The following is an 18,523-nucleotide window of genomic DNA, read 5'->3' as shown; positions in this document are numbered from 1 at the left end:
TTTCACAAAGCCCAAAACAAGTGTGTGTCCACCCTCAGGAGAGCCAGGAAACAATATCTCTCCGTTCTCAAGACCGAACTCTCTTATCTGTCTCCCTCTTCCAAATCCTGGTGGCGTCTGGTCAAATCCGTTTCTGGTGTTTGTTCCCCCTCCATCCCCTCCCTTACCTCAAACGGCTACACAGCTGACTCCGCACGTGAAAAAGCTGAATGCCTCAACTCTGTGTTTGCCTCTAAATCTTGTGTCCCAAACCCATCCCTCTCTGTACCCACCATACCCAGTCGTACCCTGCTGCTCCTGGACTCCGTGTCCTTTCCTCCTGACAAGGTGGAAAAGTTTCTGTCAACCCTCGACTCTGATTCTGCAACTGGACCCGACGGCATCAGCCCACGGGTCCTAAAATCCTGCTCTGCTGCTCTATCTCACCCTCTCTCTGTTCTCTTCACCCTCTCTTTTGCTCAAGGTCAACTGCCATCTGCTTGGAAATCAGCCAACATCACCGCTTTGCACAAAAAAGGTGCAAAAACAGATCCTAGCAACTACAGACCAATCAGCCTTCTCCCAATTATCAGCAAAGTCATGGAATCCATCATTGCTTCGGATATGAAATCTTTCCTCTTCTCCAATGGCTTGATCTCTGATCATCAATTTGGTTTCAGACCAGGTCACTCTACTCTGGACATGCTGCTTCTGCTGTCTCAACAATGGATGGAGGTCCTCAATGCCAAACAGGAAATTAGAGCTGTCTCCCTCGACATATCACGTGCCTTCGACACGGTCTGGCACCCCGCTCTGCTCACCAAACTCTCCTCCTTTGGTATGCATGGAAATCTCCACGCATGGCTGGCGGACTTCCTCTCTAGTCGTCGTCAACGTGTGGCCCTGAATGGGTTTCTCTCATCTCCTCTTCCTGTTCAGGCTGGAGTTCCCCAAGGCAGTGTTCTGGGCCCCGTGCTTTTTCTGGTCTTCATCAATGATCTCTCTGACTCTCTCGAAAATCCTCTCTATCTCTTTGCTGATGACTCCACTCTCTGCCGCTCCATTCCTCTTCCCTCAGATCGGCAGTCTGCTGCCTCCTCACTCTCTGAAGACCTGGACAAAATCACAGACTGGTCAAACAAGTGGAACATGTCTTTCAATCCTGACAAATCTCACACTCTTACTATGTCTCTCCGAAAAGATCGACTGGACAACCCTCCCATCTACTTTCTCAACAATCCTCTCCAAGAAGTTCTGTCGCTCAAGATTTTGGGTCTCACTATCTGCCATGATCTTTCTTGGGAAAACCACATTTCCAAGCTGGCCTCCAAAGCCAGTCGCCGACTGGGCATCCTCCGTCGTGCGAAGTCCTTCCTCGGCACACCTGAGCTCCTCACCACATACAAGGCTTTCATCCGCAGCTCAATGGAATACTGTTCTCCCCTATGGGCCGGTGCTCCTGCCTCACACCTAGCTCGGCTTCACGCTGTTGAAACCAAAGCTTTCAGAATTATTGGAATCTCCCGCGATGAAGCTATCTCTGAGGGCCTTTCACTCACTCACCGCAGGCAGGTAGGTGGTCTTTCTGTCTTCTACCGACTCCTCTCCGGCCTTGCACCCCCAGCTCTCTCTGTGCTCTGTCCCCCAAATATTCCTACAGGTCGCACAAGATCTGCCAGCAACCCTCTGATGGTTAAACTGTCGAAATCTCGGCTCTCTGCTCACCTTCACTCTTTCATTCCTCTTTTCTCCCGCCTCTGGAACAAACTCCCTCACTCCCTTCAATCCCACTCCTCCCTCCAGGTCTTTAAAACAGCTGTTCACCACCATCTCTTATCTTCCCCCATCCAAAACCTTGATCTTTTCTACCCCCGCTAATTCACCCCAGATCCACCTTGTTTGAAATTCCAACTTCTTTCCTGGAAGTCCTGGCAGTGTCCATATGTATTATACCTCTCCCACCGCCCCCTTCCCATGCCCCCCCCCCCCCCAAAGCCCTCGCCCTCTCTCAGATCTCTCGATGTCTCCATGTCTCTCGGTCCCTGCTCTCAAATGTTGTGTTTGTGTCCTTCCCCCTCTCTCCCCATCTTGTCCACCGCTCCCGATGTTATATGTTTTATGTGTCGGTTTGTCTTTCTGTGTGATTAATGTTCGCTCTTTCACGAGCCTCGATCTTGTATACAAAAAAAAAACAAAAAAAAAAAAAACGTCATGCATTGACAGCAGGTTCGTGGAGGACTTAGAGTAAATACGTACCCAGTCTGAATCTTGCTATATCCATTCAATGGCGAAACTGCAAATGGGCACTCTGGGAATGACACGGGTGGAATCCATTACGTCATTTCCTCATTCGGCTTTGAACTCAATATCTCTATATTTTCATTCCAAACAGCATCGTTCATCATTCCAATCACAAACTAATACTATGGTATTAATATATCAAAATATAATGTTAAATGACGATTGTATTGAGATATTATCAAACCAGCAAATCGTCGTCATCTGTTCACTTCCGGATTCGGGAGCAAGGTCCATGTCGATAACATTTCAAAATCAAAATTGTATTGAGGAATTTCTGAAACCTCCTACCTACCTTACGGCACCCGCTGGGACCCCAAAACATTCCATGGAAAGTTATTATATTTGCTTTTATTAAAATATGCAACTGTAATGGTTACTAAATGCTGTCCCCCTGTCATATGACCAGATTCTCAGCTCTGATTGGTGGACGTTTCTTTGGGACATACATACATACATACATACATACATACATTGCATACGTACACCGGGCGAACAGACAAACACTGTTCCAGACAGCTTTGCCCTACAGGCTACACCATAAAAACATGGGTTGTGTATGAAGGAAAAACATGTGTACTGCTTATAACCACCTTTAGAGGCCATTTTTCCCTGCAAGCAGGGGTTGGCCTTTTTCGGGAACCGTGGTTGTTGTTGTTTTTTGGTCCCCTTTTTGAAGAAATGTTTTACGGCCGGATGCCCTTCCTGACGCCAACCCTTTTTGCCGCCTTTAACGACAAACAGGGAATTACCAGTGAACTGGTACTCAATTAGCCGACCTCGGAAGGATGACAGGCTGAGTCAACCCCCCTGGCGTTAATTCAGTGATCGACCGGGATTCGAACCCAGGATCCTAGGATCCTAAGCCGGCACCCTAGCCGCTAGCCCAACACCAGGGATAACAACACTGCTTATGTGCATATATAATACATCATGGCTATATAGTTCGGATAATTTCAATTCCCTCCCTCCCACACCTCCAAAGGAAGAAAATTCCAGCATGAGCAGAATTTTTTTCCCCCAAACTTGATGGAATCAAACGAAACTTGCACAGGCACAACTTCATGGTGGCCATATAAATCCCTGAAAGTTTCAGCTTCCTTAGTCAAATCCTCCCAGAGGAGTAGATAAAACATACATAAAACATACTCTCCGTCCATTACATATGGAATGATAGATGGCCCCATGCCTGATGACAAGGTCATTTATGGCTGCAAAAATAAAGCTGGATCCAGATAGACAGGTGTTTTTTTTTTCCTTGATCTAAGGATCCTAGAGAAGTTAGTACACATGTATACTGTATCGAAGGAGCAGGAAAGAAATCCTGGTGTTAGCTTAACGGTCATATTAGGGTGGGAAATCAAATGAGGTTGTTTGACATTTTTGCTGCGGAGAGATCACCTTGAAGGTCTTCAAAAGAGTGCAATCACCTGATAACTTAGCTGGAAGATGGTCAGTCAATAGAAAATGTGTTAATATGACCCTGTATGGACTTTAGGGAAACACATATGGGTGATGTGAGCCCACAATATGGCAAATAATTTAATTCCACATTCAGCAGCTGTTGTGGGATGGCAGATTGCCATTGATGATATCACAAAAAATGTGGAGTTCTCTTCTATTTTACCATGAAGGACATTTCATTACCCTCGCATTGTTTAAGTTTTCACTTCAAAGTTTGACACGCATGTGCCGGTTGTCTGCAGTGTGATTGTGAAAGCTCTTCAACACCTCTCTACTGCCCTGCACCAGAATTTCATGAATGACGACTTTGACTTCCAGGTATAAGGTCTTTTAGTTATTTTGGACTAACTTTCAGCTTGTTTGTCAAGTTAACTTGCATGTTACCCTTCAGTGATATGATCATTGTGCCGGCCACCTTAGTGACAGGGGACCATTTCTCACTCCCTCACAGTTACACGGCACCATTTCTAAGATCAGATCATATCACTACACAGTGGTGCGTTGTTAAACCCTAAAGAATGACAACAACAGTATTTCATAAGAAGAACATTAACCAAGAGAGAGTGAGATGGGGGGGGGGGGGGGGGGGGGGTGGCATGCTCCCAATTTCAATATGACAGTGCCGAAGATGTCTTTGACTTCGCACAGCAGTAAGCACCAACATGGCGGCCATAGTATATAAATTGTGGGTGGAGTCAGGTGAACTGTCCAATCAATGGGTGGAACACAGACGCACATACGCATGGCTCCTTTTATAGTATGGATGATTGGTTCTTTGTTCTAAAGTACCCTACTTCCTGATATTTTTCTTCTTTTTTCCCCTTTTCCTGTCTGTCTGATGTAGGTTTGGAGTTTGTACTTCTCCTTGGCTGTGCTATTTATTAGTCAGCCAAGCTTACAGCTCGAGTGCTTCTCTGCCAGCAAAAGGAACCGTATTTCGTCCAGGTTAGATGATCTCGAAATCCTCGTTGCTTCCATCTACGTAATTTGCTATTCCTCCACCTGTATGTTGACCTGTGCTGTTTTTCAGGTACAGTGACTTAAGAGTGACCATGGGCCAGGATATCCGTCACATGTGGCAACAGCTTGGTGAGGCACAGCCACAGTCTCTCTGTAGTGGCCCTAGAGCATTTAGTACAAATGTAGGAAGGCTACTTCATTGTTTCTCCAAAAACAAGAAATGATACATTTCAAAGCTAAAGTACAGAAGGTAAAATAGATTCTAAAGGTAGAGTAAAACGTTGCAGTTTGGGAGATTTTTGAAACAGGAAAATGGCTTATGAGCCCCAAAATAAAGGTCATTAAACTCACCTGGCTCCTCAAAATAGTTTGTCTTCCGCAGGGGACAACAAGTCACACTTTGTCCCAGGATTCCTTGGGCCCTTCCTCGAAGTCACTCTGGTTCCTCAAGCTGAACTCCGGGCACTGTTAATTCCCATCTTCCATGATATTATGGATTGTGAGCAGCGGAGAAATGGTGCCTTCAAACAGGTCACGGCTCACTTCTTTCCCCATCGCATATTAAACAATATCTTAAAAAACGTCACATCCTATTGCCTTTCTCACCATAAGCTGAATATATTTTGGCATTTTATTTTATTCTTTATTTTGTTTTTCCTTCCATTTACCTGTGTGATGCAGAAAAATTCCGAGTTTTCCTTTGAATTGTGTTCTGACATCTTTCCCACACAACAAATCAGGGCAGTATCAAAAGAAACTGTCTTTAAATGTTAAAATTGAGCTCTTTTATGGAAGGTCTTACCCAATTTGACTGCTCAGAATTTCTCCTGTTGGCTGATGGATATAAGATGTCTGTTTTTGGTGGCTAGCAACAGTGTGTGTGTGATTGTAGTTATAATTGCTGTAATTTTATTCCCCATACGAGAAACACCCGTCCATACAGGAGCGTAATACACCCTTCCTCTGGCAGGGGTCAATAAAGCACTTCCACCACAACACGTGTACAATGCAACATTGCATGTCATCTCCACAGCTGAGTTGTAATACCCTTCGCCCCCATCGGATGGCGCTATACAATATATACAGTATTTACATAGAGAATTGGCTGCGTCATCCGCTCCTACTGGCTGGATGATCTTCTTTGCATGCAAAATGCACCAACACATGAGCGCCGCGGTGGAGCGTTGCGTTTTTGAAATTCAGTGATGCGTCATTCTAATGAATGATGACATCTATAAAGTGTGTGCTGCCCCTCAGGTGGATGCTAAGCCGAGGGGTTTTTTCCCGTCGCTGGTGAGCGGTTGTTAAAGACACTATGGTGTCTTTCATGATGAGGGGGTGAATTACCGCCAGAACCCAGACCAAATCCAAATTTCTGCCACCTCCAGTCAAACATCAGATCTGGTCAACCGGTTTGTGAATGACTTGGGCCAAAACGTTTCCCTTCCGACCCACATGTATGCCAGAATAATCAGGGCTGGTAAAGTAGTCGTAGTAGTCCATAGTAGTAATAGTAGTAGTAGTAGTAGTAGTAATAGTAGTAGTCTGTAGCAGTAGTAGTAGTACGAGCCTGCAGTAGAAGCAGTAGTCTGCAGTAGTCGTAGTAGTAGTAGTAGTAGTAGCCCGCAGTAGTCTGCAGTAGTAGCAGTAGTCTTCAGTAGTAGTAGTAGTAGTAGTAGTAGTCTGCAGTAGTCTGCAGCAGTAGTAGTAGTAGTAGTAGTAGTCTGCAGTAGTAGTAGTAGCCCACAGTAGTCTGCAGTAGTCTGCAGTAGTAGTAGTAGTAGTAGCAGTAGTAGTAGGCCGCAGTAGTCTGCAGTAGTAGTAGGCCGCAGTAGTCTGCAGTAGTAGTAGTAGCCTGCAGTAGTAGCAGTAGTCTGCCGTAGTAGTAGTAGTAGTAGTAGTAGTAGCAGTAGTAGTAGGCCGCAGTAGTCTGCAGTAGTAGTAGGCCGCAGTAGTCTGCAGTAGTAGTAGTAGCCTGCAGTAGTAGCAGTAGTCTGCCGTAGTAGTAGTAGTAGTAGCAGTAGTAGTAGGCCGCAGTAGTCTGCAGTAGTAGTAGGCCGCAGTAGTCTGTAGTAGTAGCCTGCAGTAGTAGCAGTAGTCTGCCGTAGTAGTAGTAGTAGTAGCAGTAGTACTAGGCCGCAGTAGTCTGCCGTAGTAGTAGCAGTAGTAGTAGGCCGCAGTAGTCTGCAGTAGTAGTAGTAGCCTGCAGTAGTAGCAGTAGTCTGCCGTAGTAGTAGTAGTAGTAGCAGTAGTCTGCAGTAGAAGTAGTAGTAGTAGTAGTAGTAGGCATAGTAGTAGTAGCCCGCAGTAGTCTGCAGTAGTAGTAGTAGTCTGCAGTAATATTTGTAGTCTGCAGTGGGAGTAGTAGTTGTCTGTAGTAGCAGTAGTCTGCAGTAGTAGTAGTAGTAGTAGTAGTCTGCAGTAGTCGTAGTAGTAGTCTGTAGTAATATTTGTAGTCTGCAGTAGGAGTAGTAGTAGTCTGTGGTAGCAGTAGTCTGCAGTAATATTTGTAGTCTGCAGTAGGAGTAGTAGTAGTCTGTGGTAGCAGTAGTCTGCAGTAATATTTGTAGTCTGCAGTAGGAGTAGTAGTAGTCTGCAGTAGAGGTCTGCAATAGTAGCAGTAGTAGCACTAGTCTGTAGTAGTAGCACTAGTCTGCAGTAGTAGCAGTAGTCTGCAGTAATAGCAGTAGTCTGCAGTAGCAGTAGTCTGCAGTAGTAGCAGTAGTCTGCAGTAGTGGTCTGCAGTAGTAGTAGTCTGCAGTAGAGGTCTGCAGTAGTAGTAGTAGTAGTAGTCTGCAGTAGAGGTCTGCAGTAGTAGTAGTAGTCTGCAGTAGAGGTCTGCAGTAGTAGTAGTAGTAGTCTGCAGTAGAGGTCTGCAGTAGTAGTAGTAGTCTGCAGTAGTAGTAGTAGTCTGCAGTAGTAGCAGTAGTCTGCAGTAGAGGTCTGCAGTAGTAGTAGTAGTCTGCAGTAGTAGCAGTAGTCTGCAGTAGAGGTCTGCAGTAGTAGTAGTAGTCTGCAGTAGTAGTAGTAGTCTGCAGTAGTAGTAGTAGTCTGCAGTAGCGGTCTGCAGTAGTAGTAGTAGTCTGCAGTAGTAGTAGTAGTCTGCAGTAGTAGCAGTAGTCTGCAGTAGAGGTCTGCAGTACTAGTAGTAGTCTGCAGTAGTAGTAGTAGTCTGCAGTAGAGGTCTGCAGTAGTAGTAGTAGTCTGCAGTAGTAGTAGTAGTCTGCAGTAGTAGCAGTAGTCTGCAGTAGAGGTCTGCAGTAGTAGTAGTAGACTGCAGTAGAGGTCTGCAGTAGTAGTAGTAGACTGCAGTAGAGGTCTGCAGTAGTAGCAGTAGTCTGCAGTAGAGGTCTGCAGTAGTAGTAGTAGACTGCAGTAGAGGTCTGCAGTAGTAGTAGTAGACTGCAGTAGAGGTCTGCAGTAGTAGTAGTAGACTGCAGTAGAAGTCTGCAGTAGTAGTAGTAGACTGCAGTAGAGGTCTGCAGTAGTAGCAGTAGTCTGCAGTAGAGGTCTGCAGTAGTAGTAGTAGACTGCAGTAGTAGTAGTAGTCTGCAGTAATATTTGTAGTCTTCAGTAGTGGTAGTCCAAAGTTTTGCACAGTAGTCCGCTCTGTTAGGTTTTCAGTACTGATCAGCTCACTCGCTGCTGCACTTCCTCTTGTTTCTGGGTGATATGGCAATGTTTGTGCCAATGGGACCAATTTTTCTTTGCCCAAAAGCATGCAGTAAGTGGAAACCAATTTTCTGCAGGTGGAGGCAGAACTCATTGACAAGCTGGATGGGCTTCTTTCTGAGGGCCGTGGTGACGCTGATTATCGTGAACTCCTCAGCCTCATGTAGGTTTTCAGAGCTTGGGTCCCACCGCATGCATTGGTAGTGGAATGTTATATCCAGACTCGTTTTGCTTCATTCATAGCCACAGCCACAACCACAGCAGACGCTGCCAAACAATGTGAGATACCGGCAACATCCAATATACCACTTGGCAAAGATATCCGCTTGATATAAAATGGCAATACAAGTGCTGATATTGTGAAAAGTAGTTTTTATTTGCCGAAACTGTACATTCATAGAGATAAAAGTTTTGTGTATACTTTATAGGATTTGGTGATTTGAGGACTTGAGAAGGTTTCGGATCATCATTACCATCTGTATATAGAATAAGCTTTGAAGGTTATTGTACAATTGGAATCAGAGCCTTAATCATACGGCTGGATGATGCTGCGTCAGCATCTTAGGCCGTGAAACATGGCAATTTATCTTGCCGGATAAATGGCTTCCGTTGGACACCTACGGAGAATACATGAAAATATGATTTTCCAAACAAATTCCATTTTCTCAATCCGAATATGAATGTCGTCACTTTCGGCAAAGTGGCACATAGGCCTCTATTTTGCTCTTAAAGATGCGACGTCACCAACCTTGCACACCACGGGAGACCTTCCCACAAAACGTACTTCTATTATATTTGTCATTAGTCATTCCAATAGGTATAGACAACGCTACTTCAGTACATGTAGCATGAACACTCTCGCATGACGGGTGAAAGTCACTTAGAAAGTGTCTGTCTGTTTGGCTTCAAATCAATTTAAAGGTGTAGGAGACTTCATGATGAATAAGAATAGAACTGCAAAATTCTGCTGAGCAGAACTGTCAGGTGCATATAAAAGGCCCCTTTATATGGTATCGATTTTGGGTGATATGGCAATGCCGTGTGGCAAACTATAGAAAATAAGGGACATTGAAAAAAAATCTCGTGTGCATGCTGGACTACCCTTGTGATGTCTGTCCCACGTGGTTTTTTAAATGTTACACATGAGTAATTAGGAAATGTGTCATTTCACAAATTTTTACCCCATATTTAGGACTTTGGTCTTCGAGAAATGTCCCATAGATGACCCAAACCAATTCACTATGGATATATAACTATTATTTATGAATAATTATTTACACCAGGTGTTCTTACCTTTTTTTAAAGTCGATAATGTATTACAACAAATGCAATATAACTAATATTTCAGAATGGACGCAATTCATGAGCCCATTGTTTGTTGTTCATTGAACAAAGAAAAAAACAAAATGTTATTTTCGAAACGATTAAAACGAAAGGCTAGAGGTGCATGCTGCTTTGAACATACCGAAAGGCAACATGGATATGGTACATGGCAACATGGTGCATGACAACATGGTATATGACGCACACATCGCCTCTTAGCTGTTCAGCCTAGATTTGAATCTCGGTCCAGTCATAAATTCTCGTCGTGGTCTTTTGCAGACAGAACAATTCTTCAATGCGTGCACCGACCCTCAGATGGATGCTAAACTGGACATTCCGTCTGTGGGCATTAGTTAGTAGACGTCAAAGATGCCACAGTGTCCTTCGCGGAGAGTACGCAAGCGACTGCCGGCCCATACCAAATTACAAATTCCTGCCCTAACCGACATGGGGCACCTCATCGGCGGCATAGCCACACTCCCAGAAATTATGGAAACCAACAGCCACTTCCTAGGGTATCAATGCATAGGGAAGAATAGACTTAGTTGGTCCACCATTATTGTTGCCATGCATATTCAGCACCTGCTTGTTGATTGCATCATTTCTAGGGGTTGGGGCATGCCTTGCTTCCGATGCAATACACCACCATTAGATCAGGACAGAGACTTGTGATTCAGCTAGCATACCAGGACTCAATGGTATACCTCTAATGGTATAATGGTGTATTAGGTATACCTCTAATGGTATACCTCAATGCTAGCATACCTATTTCGAAAAGGTACTGTCAGATCTTTAATGCCGATTAGTTAAACTTATGTTTTTTAGCCACGTTGAGCATTGTCTCGTGATAAAACATTGTGGCAGAGATTGCAAATTGAATTGTGTTCTAACTAGTCCTTGGATGACCCAATGCAGGAGGCTGTCTGTCCCAGTGCTTATTGTGTCAATAATGCCATGCTGCCCTGATGCTTCAATGGAGATCTTCAGAGGGAATGGGGGAGATGTGTTGATGATTGTGTGATGTTCTTCAATAAATGGTGTTTTATTTGTTTTGTTTTGTTTGTTTTATGCTTCCTGGAACTAGAACTCCATTGTTTGGGCCTTACCCAAGGTATGCACAAATGGCTTCACTGTTGAAGATCTCATTGTGAAATGTTTCATTTGGTCTCTGAAATCCCATACACCTATGGTTCATGTTCTTGTATAAATGGAATTTAAATATTGTTAAAGTGTTCCCATGAACCATGATATATATGAACGTGTTTCCATGAATCATGGGTGGTAATAATGTGTTTCCATAAACAATGATAGATGCATGCAATAGGTTAGCAATAAATACTTTGAAGATTTCCTGAAGTGTTCTCGAAATTGAGTTTAGATCACCATTAATTTGGTGCTATGGTTTGTTCCACTGGCAGTTTGCTGGAGCGCATTGAGCAAGAGACATGGCGGGAAAGTGGGGCATCGTTCATCCATTCTGTGACGCGTCTTATGGAGCGACTACTCAATTACAGGCATGAGAATGGCAACGCTGCATTGCATCTCGACTGTGATTTATTAAAGGCTGACTGTTGTTTTCTGCATTGGAAATGTTGAAGAACTTGGACCATTCACATTTTGTTACCCGTGCAATGCCGTGCGCGCTGTGAGCTCATATGTAGATTATTTTATACTAGTGGGGTCACCCGTGGGAATCCCATGGGCATGGACGTGTGTGACATTTCGACATATTGAGTTGGATGCTGCACCTGCACATTCAGTTTCACAAAATGGTTACTGGCAATTGATCAGATGCACAAATGATGTAATCTACACAATGTATTTACTTCTGATAACATGTGAATGCATGTGCGTGCACACCTACACACACACACACATACACACATATACACACACACACACATGTACACCCACACACATATATACACACACATACATACACACATACACACATATACACCCACACACGTACACCCACACACATACACACACACACACACACACACACACACACACACACACACACACACACACACACACACACACACATGCATACACACACACAAACACACACACACACACACACACATGTATACACACACGTACACCTAAACATGTCCCACGGTACATGTATATATCCCATATCCCACATGTATATACATGTTTAAAGTGGACGTGCCCCTCCGTCCTCCTCCCTCCCTCCTCCCTCTTCCCTCCCACCTCCCTCCCGCCTCCCTCCTCCCTCCCTCCTCCCTCCTCCCTCCTCCCTCCTCCCTCCTCCCTCCCTCCCTCCTTCCTCCCTCCTTCCTCCCTCCGTCCTTCCTCCCTCCTCTCTCCCTCCCTCCCTCCTCCCTCCTCCCTCATCCCTCCTCCCTCCTCCCTCCTCCCTCCTCCCTCCTCCCCCCTCCGCCCGGCAACGCCGGGTACTTCTGCTCGTAACTAATAAAATAAAAACAAAGAAATATCTCAGCAATTTCCCGTCTGTTAATTTATATATTTTACAAATGTGAATTACACGTCCATGCACATATATATATATATATATATATATATTGTGGCGGGCACAAGGGGCAATAATTCCGTGTACCAGTGGGTGGCGCGAGCGTCCAGGCGGGGAACGAAAGCACATGCCTCACCTTTCGACCGATCGGCCACGCCCGGGGATTAGGCGTGGCCTCAGGACATATATGCGGGCTCTAAGCTCGAGCCCGCCCAGTGCTGAAGTACGAGCTTTGAATAAAGACTCTTTGTTATATAAACGCGTTGTGGCCTACCTCTCTGGCAATCGAGTCGTGTGTGCACAGCACCACACTGGTGACCCCGATTGGTTCAGCCGTTGCTGACCACCGAACGCGCCATGGCTACCAACGCCGTCGCAGTCAAACTCCCGGAGTTTTGGGAAGCGCAAGCCGACGTTTGGTTTTTGCAAGCCGAAGCTCAATTCCAACTCCGAGGCATAACGGCGGACGAGACCCGGTACTACCACGTGGTCGCCGCCCTCGGGCCCGGCACTGCCGCCCGAGTCGTGTCCATCCTTTGGCGCCCGCCGGGCGACAACAAGTACGAGGCGCTCAAACGTCTCCTCATCGCCACGTTAGGGCTCACGGAGATCGAACGGGCCGACCGCCTCCTCGACCTTCCCGCCCTCGGCGACACACGACCATCCGTCCGGATGGATTCCATGCTGTCCCTGCTTGGAGACCAGCCCCCGGATTTCTTATTCCAGGCGCTTTTCCTACGCCAGCTACCTGCACAGGTACGCCTCGCGCTGGCCGGTTCCAAAATAAAGGAACCCCGCGCCCTGGCCGTAGAGGCCGACAAGTATTTCGCGGCCTGCTACACACGGTCGGTGGACGGTGCTGCCGTAGTGGATCCCGGTGCGGAGGCTCCAGCGCCCCCGGTTTCCCTCGTGGCCGCTGCTACGTCCCGTCCACTACCGCCTCCACCACCACCACCGCCGCCGGCACGGCTGCCGCGGCCGTTAGCGCCGCAAACCTGGTGCTACTACCATGCCAGGTTCGGCCGCCAGGCTAAAACGTGTCGCCCGCCATGCTCTTTTGACGGGTCGGGAAACGACCGGCGCTCACTTGCGGCCATGAGCGTTGGCCATTCCGGCAGCCTCCTTTTCATCACGGACACCTTGTCCGGGTGCCGTTTCCTTTGCGACACAGGAGCGCAGGTAAGCGTCCTCCCCGCCTCCGCGTCCGACAAGCAAACCGCGGGCTGGGGCCCCGCTTTGCTTGCCGCCAACGGTACACCCATCCGCACATTCGGGAAGCGTTGCCTCTCACTGCGGTTCAGAGGGCAGCGCTTTCAATGGTCGTTCGTGACCGCCAGCATGCCAATGGCCCTGCTGGGCGCGGACTTCCTATGTGCGAATGGGCTGTTGGTCGACGTGAAGCACAGACGGCTCGTCCAGGCCGAAACCTTCAACTCGCTCGCTTGTTCGCTGAGCGGCTCGTTGAGCGGCTCACCGAGCGGCTTGCCAAGCGGCTTGCTGGATGGTTCTGTCCCGGGGAGTTTAGTTTGCACGCTTCCGGCAGCGGACGACTTTACCCGCCTCCTAGCCAGTTTCCCGGCCCTCACGCAGCCCACCTTCTCAGCGGTGGCCGTTAAACACGGGGTGGAGCACCATATACCCACGGTCGGGCCGCCGGTCTATGCCCGGGCACGTCGACTCGACCCCACGAAGCTCGCCGTGGCGAAAGCGGAGTTCGCCACGCTGGAGCGGCTGGGGATCATTCGGCGCTCCAACAGCACTTGGGCTTCTCCTCTGCACATTGTGCCAAAGCCCGGCAGGGGATGGCGGCCGTGAGGGGACTACCGCCGGCTCAATGATGCCACCACCCCCGACCGCTACCCGGTCCCGCATATCCAGGACTTTTCCGCCCGGTTGGCAAACACGACCATGTTTTCCAAGGTGGACTTCATCCGGGGCTACCACCAGATCCCCGTCGAACCGGACGATGTCCCGAAGACGGCCGTCATCACCCCTTTCGGCCTCTTCGAGTTCCTGAGAATGCCTTTCGGGTTGAAGAATGCGGCCCAGGCGTTCCAACGGCTTATGGACAGCGTCTTGCGCGACTTACCTTTCCTCTTTGTCTACATGGACGACACCCTATTCGCGAGCGCGTCCCGGGAGGAGCACCTCCTCCACCTCCGCACGCTTTTCGAACGCCTGGGCCAGCATGGCCTAATCATTAACCCCGCCAAGTGCCGTTTCGGCGTCGCCACCATCGACTTCTTGTGGCACCGCATCACCAGGCACGGGGCCGTCCCTTTACCGGCCAAGGTGGAGGCGGTCAGGGATTTCCCACGACCCCGCACGATCAAGGGGCTCCAGGAGTTCCTGGGCATGGTAAATTTTTACCACCGCTTCGTGCCCCACGTCGCCCAGCTCCTCCGCCCCCTGCACGAGGCCCTCCGGGGCAAGCCGGGCAAAGGTGACATCGCCTGGTCGGAGCCGATGGCCGCGGCGTTTGCGGGCGCAAAGCTGGCCCTGGCCGACGCCACCATGCTGGCGCACCCGGCGCCCGATGCGCCGATCGCCCTCACCACCGACGCATCGGACTACGCGGTGGGCGCGGTGCACGAGCAGTGGGTGCGTGGTGCTTGGCAACCGCTGGCATTTTTCAGCCGACAGCTTCGCCCGCACGAACGCCGCTATAGCACCTTCGACCGCGAGCTGCTCGGGCTCCACCTAGCGGTCCGACACTTCCGCCATCTGCTGGAGGGCCGCCCGTTCACGGTCCACCTCGGGGTCCATTTTTATTTAAATTATACAATGGACTACAAAATGTAAATGTTTCATGATATTTGTTATATTATATCACCTTTATCTATCAATATTGTTGAAATGAAGATCAAATAGCTGTATGTTGAAATATGTTGAAAAAGTCAAAACTTTACATGGGGTGTACTTACTTTTTCACGTGACTGTATAGACACACTATCCGAAAGCACCCGGCGTTGCCCGGGTTCTTTTTGAATGAATTTACTACTATAATTCAGCTTTTACCTGCGGCCGTAGAAGATTGACTACTATAATTCAGCTCAGCTTTTAATTGTGAAATGGGCCCAGCCCGGCCAAAGTGGCCTCGACCGGCCTCGCCACCTAGCCGATAACCTTCCCGGGGCCCATCCCGACATTTTTAGTTCTTTTTGAATGAATTTACTACTATAATTCAGCTTTTACTCACGGCCATAGAAGATTGACTACTATAATTCAGCTCAGCTTTTAATTGCGAAATGGGCCCAGCCCGGCCAAGGCGGCCTCGACCGGCCTCGACACCTCGCCTATAACCTTCCCGGGGCCTGTCCCGACATTTTTTGTTTCAGAGGTTTCCTCTGATCTTTCACCGTTCAGGAGATTAGTGTGTGCAGACAAACAAACAAACAAACAAAAACTTTTTAATATATATAGAGTGATATGTATATTTTTATATATGTATGTATGTATGTATGTATGTATGTATGTATGTATGTATGTCTGTATGTATATTTTTATGTATGTATATTTTTATGTATGTATGTATGTATGTATGTCTGTATGTATATATGTATGTATGTGTATATCTATATCTATATATATATATATATATATATATATATATATATATATATATATATATATATATATATATTGTTACGGTTTTTAGAAGTTTCACTAGTAAATTTGAGTAAATGTTTCCCTCATAAATGTCCCCCTGTAAATATTCCCATCAATTGGCTTGTTAAAGATCGCACCCTCGTTAAGGATCTGTTCCCAGTAGTTGAATCTGCATTGCATTAATCAAATAAGATAGGTCCCTTTCAATTTCTCCAAATCGCCTCACCCACGCTTCAAAGTGACAGTCGGGCAGCCTTCGCTGCCCCTTGGTTTGGCTCGTTTGACTCCCCACCAGCCGCCAGTAGCCATGCGGTCAAGCCGAGAAAGAAGGGGGAGGAGCCACCAGAACAAGGTGTGGCAAGTCGGTTCGTCATCGGAGGTGGAGTCAGCAAGCCCTTGCCGGCCAACCAGCACCGCGGTGAGCCAACCGGTAGGCGTGTTATCAGAGCCGGCGGCTTGATTTCCAACACAGCAATAAAAGCGGCTGCAAGGGACTGCTTGGCGAGTTGATTTGAGTGAGAGAGTTCCGAAGAAGGAGAGAGGAGAGGGTACGAGTTGGGTGAGAAGGTGCAACCTGAATAAGAGAGTCGGTGAGAAGGCACGAGAGAGACTAAGCTGCGCGGAGCTGCTTCGGAAAGCCCTACCGTGTAAAACCGAATATGTGGAGCGGCCGTTGGCTGTTCGCTTCCAGCCCGGAGCGTGGACCTAGAGCGGACCTCCTTGCTGTGCCTTCCCCCTGAACCTTCCAGCACTGCTGTCCCACACGGACCCTTCTCCTTCGTCCTGTGATTCCTGCCTGCTATTCCCTTGTCGTGTAAGTCTGTTGTCTGTCCTGTTTGTTGTCTGGGGTATAATATAAGACTGTTTTAAGGCTTGCCCTGTGCCTTCTTCTTCTTCTGTATATTGCTTTCGTTCTCCTTTGGTTTCTTTGGTTTTGTAAATAATTAATAAATGTCTGTTATTTCTTACCCTTTTGGTTTCATTCTTCCCCGATCACTTTAGTCTTTTCCCCATTGAGTACCTGTGGCGCAATTTTGGCCAAACGCACGGCCAGCTTAAAAACGAGGGGATTAAACCCCCCCTCGGTAAGGGGAGTGCCGAAACTGAGATCCATAACAATATATATATATATATATATATATATATATATATATATATATATATATATATATATATTGCTGCTCAGAATAAGCTGCTCAGAATATATAATATATATAATATATATAATATATATATATATATATATATATATATATATATATATATATATATATATATATATATATATATATATATACATACATACTAGCAATATACAAAAGAGCACGCACAGCTGTAAGGTCGAAGGACGGGAACAGTGGTGAGTTTGAGGTGAAGATGGGAGTGCATCAGGGGTCGGTACGAAGTCCACTACTATTTGTAGCTGTGATGAAGGTGCTGGCTCAGAACGTAAAGGTGTTGATTGGTGTTGATTGCGGAAAGTATGGATGGACTGAAGGAAAAGTTGAACAAGTGGAAGGAATGTATGGAGACAAAAGGTCTGAAGGTGAATATAGGAAAGACGAAGGTGATGGCAAGTGGTAAAGCATGTGGTGAGGTGGAAAGAACTGGGAAGTGGCCATGTGCTGTGTGCAGGAAGGGTGTCGGAGTGAACTCCATTCAATGTATAATGTGCGCTGAGTGGGTTCATTAAAAATGTAGTGGTCTGAGAGGGTCATTAACCAGTGTGGCAGCTACATTCAAATGTAAGGTGTGCACAGAGGGAGCTGCAGATGGAGGAAATGTTGAGTTGGATCTTGGAGACGGCGTGAAGCTGGAAGGTGTGAAAACATTTTGCTACCTCGGAGACATGCTGAATGGAGAAGGTGGATCCGACTCGGCAACGGTTGCTCGAGTGAGATGTGCATGGAAGAAGTTTCGGGAACTGAGTGGCATGCTGATGAGGAGGAGAGTGTCGTTGAAGCTGAAGGGAAAGGTGTATGCTGCATGTGTGAGAAGTGTGCTGATTTATGGGAGGGAGACATGGGGTAATTAACGTAGAGCAGCTACGAAGGCTGGAAAGGGTGGAAATGCGAATGGTTCGGTGGATGTGCGGAGTATCGTTGAGAGAGAGGAAGACAAATGATGAATTGCGAAAGATGATGGGAATAGAGCCTGCGATTGATGCTGTGAGGAGGAACAGGTTGAGATGGTTTGGTCATGTGTTGAGGAAGGATGAAAGTGACTGGTTGAGAAGAGTGATGGAAATGAATGTAGAAGGAAGTAGAGGACGGGGAAGACCGAAAAAGACTTGGCTAAAGATGGTGGAAGAAGAAATGTGGGCAAGGGGGTTAACAAGGAGAGATGCAGAAAATAGGGCAAAATGGAGAAGATTGTCATGGGGACCGCAAGGCTAACCCTCTCTCTGGCAGGGAAAATGGCCTTAAAATGCATGTTGTTGTTGTTGTTGATGTATACTAGCCGAATGCACCCGGCGTTGCCCGGGCTCTTTTTGAATGAATTTAAATGAATTTGAATTCAACTTTAATGAACATTCGGAATTTGCTTGTCAAACCAGATGTGCTGTGTGCAGGGACTGCATGAAAGGGGATGATGGAGAAGAAAAGAAAATTGGCTGCGCAGTTACATTACTGGTAAGCTGCTTCACAAGAATTGCTGTCATTTCCATTGGATTTTGCACAGGTCACGTGATGTACTGCTCAACACAAACTGCTCAAT

At 47.0% G+C, this 18,523-nt stretch overlaps 1 protein-coding gene across 1 annotated transcript in view; it reads left to right on the top strand.

Annotated features, from left to right (window-relative positions):
- The window catches only part of LOC137437234 (dedicator of cytokinesis protein 3-like), a 317,733-nt gene that overhangs the window by 226,861 nt on the left and 72,349 nt on the right, over positions 1 to 18,523 (top strand). The window contains exons 32-39 of the mRNA XM_078766260.1: positions 3,984 to 4,059; positions 4,586 to 4,686; positions 4,772 to 4,830; positions 5,084 to 5,232; positions 8,451 to 8,536; positions 10,781 to 10,807; positions 11,115 to 11,210; positions 18,378 to 18,438. Of these exons, the coding sequence (XP_078622386.1) occupies positions 3,984 to 4,059; positions 4,586 to 4,686; positions 4,772 to 4,830; positions 5,084 to 5,232; positions 8,451 to 8,536; positions 10,781 to 10,807; positions 11,115 to 11,210; positions 18,378 to 18,438 (655 nt within the window). The remainder of the gene's footprint in view (positions 1 to 3,983; positions 4,060 to 4,585; positions 4,687 to 4,771; positions 4,831 to 5,083; positions 5,233 to 8,450; positions 8,537 to 10,780; positions 10,808 to 11,114; positions 11,211 to 18,377; positions 18,439 to 18,523) is intronic.

This window comes from Myxine glutinosa, chromosome 12, assembly GCF_964187855.1.
Source record: "Myxine glutinosa chromosome 12, kmMyxGlut1.1, whole genome shotgun sequence".
Lineage (NCBI taxonomy): Eukaryota > Metazoa > Chordata > Myxini > Myxiniformes > Myxinidae > Myxine > Myxine glutinosa.
The sequence above is the reverse complement of the archived record's forward strand: the minus strand, read 5'-3'. Positions and strand labels throughout refer to the sequence as shown.